The sequence below is a fragment of the Bison bison genome, unplaced genomic scaffold (assembly GCF_000754665.1).
Source record: "Bison bison bison isolate TAMUID 2011002044 unplaced genomic scaffold, Bison_UMD1.0 scf7180017851930, whole genome shotgun sequence".
NCBI classification, from domain to species: Eukaryota; Metazoa; Chordata; class Mammalia; order Artiodactyla; family Bovidae; genus Bison; species Bison bison.
The window spans coordinates 38424-45359 of record NW_011482503.1 but is presented as its reverse complement, the minus strand read 5'-3'; the positions used below and the strand labels follow the sequence as shown (position 1 = coordinate 45359).

Here is a 6936-nt window from a genome sequence, read left to right as displayed (position 1 = left end):
CGCTGCGGGCACCTGTTGTTGCCACTGGCCGCACGCCTGCCAGAGGCGGTCGAAGAGGCTCCGCGCCAGACCCGCGGCGTCCAGCACTGAGGGGCAGGACCGGGGGCTGTTAGGGAGGCAACCCCGCGGACCCCTGGGGGCTCCCTGATCCCACCCCTGCTTCCCAAGAGCCCTGGAGTCCATCAGCCTGACTGCCTGGCCCCCTGGGCACAGCAGCCTGAGGACCCCGCTCACAGCCTGTGTCGCCAGTTACAACATGCCTGGTTTGGAAACACACACGCACACAGGGAGCCCCTGCCCGACTGCACGGCTGCGCCCCAAAGGAAAGAGCCAGAAACGCAAAAAGGTTAAGAACAAGCACAGGGCCGCTGACTGTGCATTAATGGAAACAATATACATCCAAACACAGAGTGAATTACGGTCTGTTTTCCCAATGAAGGACTAAGAATTAATCTGTTATTCTCACACACAGCACCCCGGACAGCGGTCAGTGGAAGAAAGGAAGGAAGGAAGGAGCTCCTGACGCACACAGGCCTGGTGACTCTCCAGGGAACCCTGCGCAGTGGAAAAAGCCCATCGTGCGTGACATCACTTATCTGCATCCTCGAATGATAAGAACATAGGGATGGGGGGCTGTCGGGGCTCAGGGTGGGGGCAGGCGGGTGTCAGGGCGGCCACAGTGGTAACGTGACATCCGTGTGGGATGAAGCTACGTCCAGACCCTCTCGTGCTATTTCATCGGTTTCCACTGGGGGACAAAGATGCGGGGTCCTCACTGGCAGTTCTCACGACCAGGGCCACAGCTACCCGAGGGTCAAGTTGAATTTTAACAAGTTCAAGGATGGAACGGAAATCGACTTTGCAAACATATGAAGTGCTTCCGTCACAATCTTTTTAAAAAAATCAACACTAAGGGGAAAAAATGTGAAAATGAAAGACAGAGGGGAAATTCCACATTTGATCATGAGAACGTGGACACCTCCGACCCACGTGGGCCCAGAGGATTTCAGAGGCAGGAAAGTCACAGACCCCACAAGCTCAGCAGCGGATGTCTGCAGGGCGGGGTCCCGGGCCAGGCTTTTCCTTAAGGACACTGTTTGGTGCTTTCCCCATTTCCCACTGCAACCAGAGGCTGGTTTTGTTTTTTTGGCTGTGTTGGGTCTCAGTTACTGCACGTGGGATCTAGTTCCCCGCCCAGGAAATCGACCCAGGCCCCCTGCATGGGGACCGTGGGGGTCTCAGCCACCACCAGGAATCCCATAGTGGGGCCCAGCTCTCTGGGACGGGGCGGGCAGAGGCTCTCCCCGCCCTGCCACACCTCTGCCCCCGGCAGGGGTTCTTAGAACTCCCGAGCAATGCCAGTTTTGCAAGAATGGCTTCAAGGGACAGACTTGCCTGCACTCCACTCCCATGACAGGGGTGAGCTGATGAGCGTGGCAGGCCCAGGCCTGCTTGGAGAGCAGGGACAGCTGAGCTGGTCCCCCCTCCCCCGGCCCTCGGAGCCCCCAGGCCTAGCTCTGGGCTGTGAGCCGCACCAGCTCCTTTCCGCCAGCAGGTGGTGCTGGCTTCCCACCGAGGGGCCAGGGGCATTTGTGGGCTGGCTGGCAGGCTTGGCAGAGGACAAAGGCGGTCTATCATCACCCGCCTGCCAGCCTTGGGGCAGGAATGCGTGGCGGGGCTGGGCTGGAATGCGGCTGGGCAGGGAGCCAGGGAAAAGGCCGCGTGTGTGTCCCTGTGCCCTGCATGTAGCACTGATGCTGAGGGCAGTGATCACGTCAGGCGGTGCAGGTGCCAGGTAACCCCTGTAACGTGTAACGGAGCAAACCGACGTGCCGTGCGTTCACGTTACACGTCACAGCTCAGTTGCGTCTCAATTAAAACCAAGGACAAAGCAGCAGTGGGTCGGGAAGGGGCACGAATGGAGAAACCTGTGGAGGCTCTGGCCGCCTGCTCCCCGGGGCCAGACCCCGGGACCCACCCTGTCCCCGGCAGGCATCCCACCTGACCCCCGCACCCTCCCCAGCCTGGTGAGTACGCAGGAGCCCAGGCCCTGCTCAGGGTGGGCCCACCAGACGCGCCCCACAGCCTGGCCCAAGGCTGCAGTCCTGGTGCAACCTGAGCTGACCTCCACCCCGGGGAAAAAACTACCAGGAGAGCGACTGAAGAGCCTGCAAAACCGGGCCTGCCCGGTGGGAGGCTCACTCCTGGCTGGGCTCCTCCGGGTGTGGACTGCAGGCTCGGGAGCAGGGCACTGGCTCTCAGGGATCCCCGAGTCACCACCCGGCCGGGTTCCCAAAAGCTCACAGCTGAGACACGGCCTGGACTCTCAATTTTCTACCCCTGGACCCTGCGGCTGCCCCCGAAGCCGGCTCCCACGTCACCACCGTGTCGCGCAGAGGTGGGAGGGCAGGCCCGCGAGGGCTGCAGGCACCCCGGGCTCCTCCGGACAAGGCTGTCCACCGCCCAGGCTGCGGGGCTCGTCCTGCACGCTGGGGAGGCCTCTCCTGGGGCTTGGACTCTGCCACCCTGTCACGAGCCCAGTGCTGCCCACCAGTGAAACGGGAAAGCAAAGGAGGCCAGGTGGCCTGACGCTCCCCCGCAGCCTGTTTCCCACGAAGCCCCTGGGGCCCGGAAGCGGGAACTCACGTGTCACAGGGGCCTTCTCCTCCGCTCTGTCCCCTCTGTCCCCGTCTTCCTCCTCCTGCTCCGGCAGCTTCCTGAACTCAGAGAGGTCAGACTGCAGCAGCTGGGAAACCGCCTCGTGGGCCAGGCAGGCGGCGAGTGGTGGCGGCGCGCTCCTGGGGACGGGGGCCTGGAGTCAGGGGCCCGTTCCTTGCAGGAGTTGGGACCCTGGGGTCTGCCCCGCACTCCAGGGACAACCCTGGCCCCCTTCCCCTCAGGGAGGTCCTTCGGGAGCCGGATGGCCGTCCAGGCAACACCATTTACGGGGGGGTGGCTCGCTGGGGCTGGTGGGAGGGGGACCCACGGACGTGTGAGCTGAGTCTACTGGACGAACGGCCTGACGTCCAGCCTCAAGACAGCTCCTGGTCCCCAATACCAGCCGGGGATCCCTGGGGGTCAGGGAGCCCTACGAATCGAGTTGTGTGTGTTACGGAGTCTAAGCCCAGCGCCTCGGCATGTGACCAGGCGTGGAAGCTGGGCTGTTGTAGAAGCTACCAGTTATGACAAGGTCCCCCGGGAGGGAGGGGTGCGGATGCAGTCATGCTGGCATCCTTACTGAAGGGGGAAACGGGGGCAGAGACCCCAGGGAGACACCTTGCAAAGACTGGTGAGCGGATCTCCAGCTGAGGACCGCCAGCAACGGCCAGAGGGACCGGCCCCGCAGACACACGGCTCCGGGACCCCGACCTCCGGAATCTTGGGAAAACATGGCTGTCGTTGAGGCTGCCCAGCCCATGGTGCTTTGTCGCCGCCCCAGGAAAGCAATCCAGGGAGTGCCACACCCACGGGCTGTGAGCCCCCGTCACACGGGGTCCCGGGGGAAGCAGGCCGTCCAGGCAGCTGGGGAAGGGGGCTCTGGGGAGGTAGCTGCCAGGGTGACAGGGTCATGTCCTTGGTGTGGCTGGAGAAGGGATGTGACACCATCTGACCAGGCTTTTTCAGGCCGGCCTGGCCTCGCCGCGAAGGGCGGGCCTGGCAACGGACCGGAAGGGACGGGGCTGCCGTGTGGGGCAGGGGCCGGGTGAGTCCGCCGTACGTCTCAGGCTCCCCGGGGGCCAAGCGGCCTGGGGCACGTGGGCACGCGGTCTGGGTGGGAGAATGGGGTGGGGCAGAACGGCTGAAGGGGGCTGGGGAAGTGGGGTGATGCCAGGGGTGCCACCTGGAGCCAAGTCTGGGAAGCGAGACCAGGCTGGCTGCTTCCCAGGGCAGACAGGCTGCGCAGAGCTGAGGGTCAGTGCAGGCTAGGGTGGGGAGCAGGAGGGGCCAGGAGGCCTCCCGGCAGAAGAGGGTTGCACGAGGGCTCCGGGAGGCCTAGGGTGGAGAGAGCGAGGCCAGCAGGAAGCAGTATGGGAAACTCTCACCATGGGCTCTGGGGCGTGCGGGCACAGCCCCCAGACTCAGGGACCGGATCCCACCATGGAAGGCCCCAGCTCTCTGGGTCCCAGGGCTGGCATCCTGGCCTGTCCCCGAGGCCAGGCACACCCAAGGGCAGCTGGGCACTGTGCCGGGCGGAACCAGGCCCTCCTGATGGCTGGGCGGGTGTGTCCCTCTGGGCAATCTCTGGTGAGTCTGCAGAGAGCCTGAGGGAGCTGCTGGGATGAGTCTGTCGTCTTTTTTTAAAAATGAGAAGCTGACTCAGGGGCACAGCCCCTGGAACCCGCCTTTGAAAAACAGCCAGCTGAGACCTGAGGAGCATGCTCCTTGGCCCCACAGGGATCTCCTGCCTTGAGCTGGGCCCCCTTTCCCGGTGGGGAGAACTGTGCTTCTGCTCCCGGGTCCCAGTGTGGGGCGAGGCCACAGCGGCTTCCTGCGACTGGGAGCCCTGGTGGGGGGGTCAGGGAGGTGGCTTCCGGCCTTGGGGACAGGACAATGCCTGGCTGTGGGCCCCGCCCGGCACCCCGAGGCCACCAAAGACTCCAGCGAGGATGCCTCACGACAGGCACCAGGTACCCAAGAAACGAGAACCGCTCCGGTCCACCGCCTGCCGGGTTCCCAGGGAGCCCGCAGGCCCGCGGCAGAGATGGAACTGCCTCTCAGTGACTGCGGGTTCCGGCCTGCCCAGGGGCCTGGGACGTGACCCCTGACGAGGAGGAGGAGGAGGAGGCTCTCATGCAGGATCCATTCACAACCAGCACACTTGGGCCTGGACGCCCAAGCGCCTGCACACGGGCTTCTGGGTGTGCAGGTGGGCGCTGATCGCCAGACGGGAGACACACGGAACAGCCGTGTCCACACGGGAAAGAAAGGCTGGGGACGACGAGAGCAACAGAAAGCAAGTCCATTCAAACGGCTGGAGGGCCTTCCCCCCTGGGGGCTTGGGTGCTGTCCCTGTTCGGGGACCTGAGATCCCACAGGCCGCATGATGCAGCCCAAAAAAAAAAAGGCTGGAAAATAGGACTTTTAAAATAATGCGTTTCAAGGTCCTTCGAAGGGCATCCCTGGCTGCTCAGTGGTAAAGGATCCACCTGCCCATGCGGGAGACAAGGATTTGGTCCCTGGCGTGTGAGCTCGTGCGCGCCAGCAGGGGTGGGTAACGAAGCCCCCGTCAGCACACCTACCGGGCCTGTGCTCTAGGGCAACTACCGAAACCCGCTCGCCTGGGAGCCCCTGTTCCACAGCAGGAGCAGCCCCCGCTCCCGCACCTGGAGAAAAGCCTGTGCAGCTCGAGACCCAACACAGCCAGAAGCAACAGAAAGAACGTGGAGACGACTGTTCAAGGTGGAGGATTCCCTGGCGGTCTGGCCGCTAGGACTCTGCGGTCTCACTGCAGAGGGTGAAGGTTCAGTCCCTGGTCGGGAACTGAGATACCGCCAGCTCTGCGGCTGTGACCCCCGACCTCTCACCCGTCACCAGCTGCAGGCCTGCACTGTCCGCCCGCATGGACGCCTCGGGCCGACCCCCGTCTCTGGCTCAGGCCCCTCCCTGGGCAGGAGGGTCCTCTCGCCCTGTTCAGGCCTGGCAGGGACAGCGGCCCAAGGGGCTGCTGCGGGCTCGGGGCCCTTGAACATCCCTTCCATCCCCCGAGTGCCACTGTGGTGCCCGGCCCCTCGTCTCGCCCCCCGTCCAGCCCCCCAAGCCCCAGGGTGGCCACAGCCAGCCCCAGGCCCGCTCAGCTCCCCTGGTGCGCCTCTGAACTAGTTCCCCAAAGTAAGAGCAGCCAGCCTCACCCTCTGCATGCACCACACAGACAGACAGGCCACTCGCTTTCGGACCCGCGGCCGTCATGCCCCCGCGGCCGACTGGACAGGCCTCGGGCCCCTCCCGGCAGTCGCCGGGGCTGCAGGGCAGGAGCTGGCCTGCCTCCAAGGACGCCGAACGCCAGCACTGGGGGTGAACAGTGATGGGTGAGGCCTCCGGGAGGGATGAGGCTCTGAGGCTGCCTTGTCCCCCAGCCCCACCCACGACCCTCTCCTTGGGTGGCCCGTGGCTCTCGGTTTCCCTGACTCCCGCTAAGCTGCTCACGTCCCTCTGACCTCATCTTCGTGGCCTGGGCAGTGGGGACGCGGCCACCGTCACTCGGGTCTGGGTGGCTGGGGGACAGCGTGGCCTCAGGCCAGCCTCTGAGCCTCTGCCACCCCGTCTGTGAGGGGACAGAAAGGCGACTTTGCGCCAGTACCCACGAGGGGATGGACTGAATCCCCCGGGAAGACCCGCCGAGGCCCCCGGTCAGAGGGGAGCCTGCCGGGGAACAAGGCCTCGGCGGGTGGGGGACGGGGCACACGGGGGCAGGGCCCCCAGCCCCACGGGACGGGCGCCTTCACAGGGAGAGAGGCACAGACGAGGGCCCCAACGCACTCACGGCCGGGCTGGGCACGTGCCGACGGGCCAGGTCGCACGTGGGGCCGGGCTGCACTCGCAGCTGAGACCAAGGTCGGGGCGGCCCTAACTGCCGGCCGCCTGGGTGCGCAGACGGGGCCCTCGCGTTGATCAAAGACCCCCACCCCGCAGGCTGCAGCCCCAGGAAACCAAGGTGGCTGGTGGTGGGGGGATTCCCATGTGCAACATGATCGGCAGGAGAGGAAGGTGCGAGTGAAGCCGACAGGGTGGGAGTCACGGTCCTGGCCCCCCCGCCCCCCGCCCCTGGGTCCCTCTCCCCGCCCCTGGGTGCCTGTTGGGCTCCCGGTCCCCTGCCCCTGCCCCACCCCTGGGTCCCCATCCCGCACCCACACCGCTCACCGGCTGCTCAGGAAGCCCATCGCCACCTCGGCCAGCTCGCCCTCCGCCTCCTCGAGGGTCAGCACCAGCCCTGGCACC

General features: G+C 65.4%; 1 protein-coding gene across 1 annotated transcript in view; it reads right to left on the bottom strand.

Annotated features, from left to right (window-relative positions):
- PPM1F (protein phosphatase, Mg2+/Mn2+ dependent, 1F) overlaps positions 1-6936 on the bottom strand; it is a 9948-nt gene that overhangs the window by 2702 nt on the left and 310 nt on the right. The window contains exons 2-5 of the mRNA XM_010852205.1: positions 6859-6936; positions 3277-3378; positions 2647-2798; positions 4-86 (exon numbers count right to left, since the gene is read on the bottom strand). Of these exons, the coding sequence (XP_010850507.1) occupies positions 4-86; positions 2647-2798; positions 3277-3378; positions 6859-6936 (415 nt within the window). The remainder of the gene's footprint in view (positions 1-3; positions 87-2646; positions 2799-3276; positions 3379-6858) is intronic.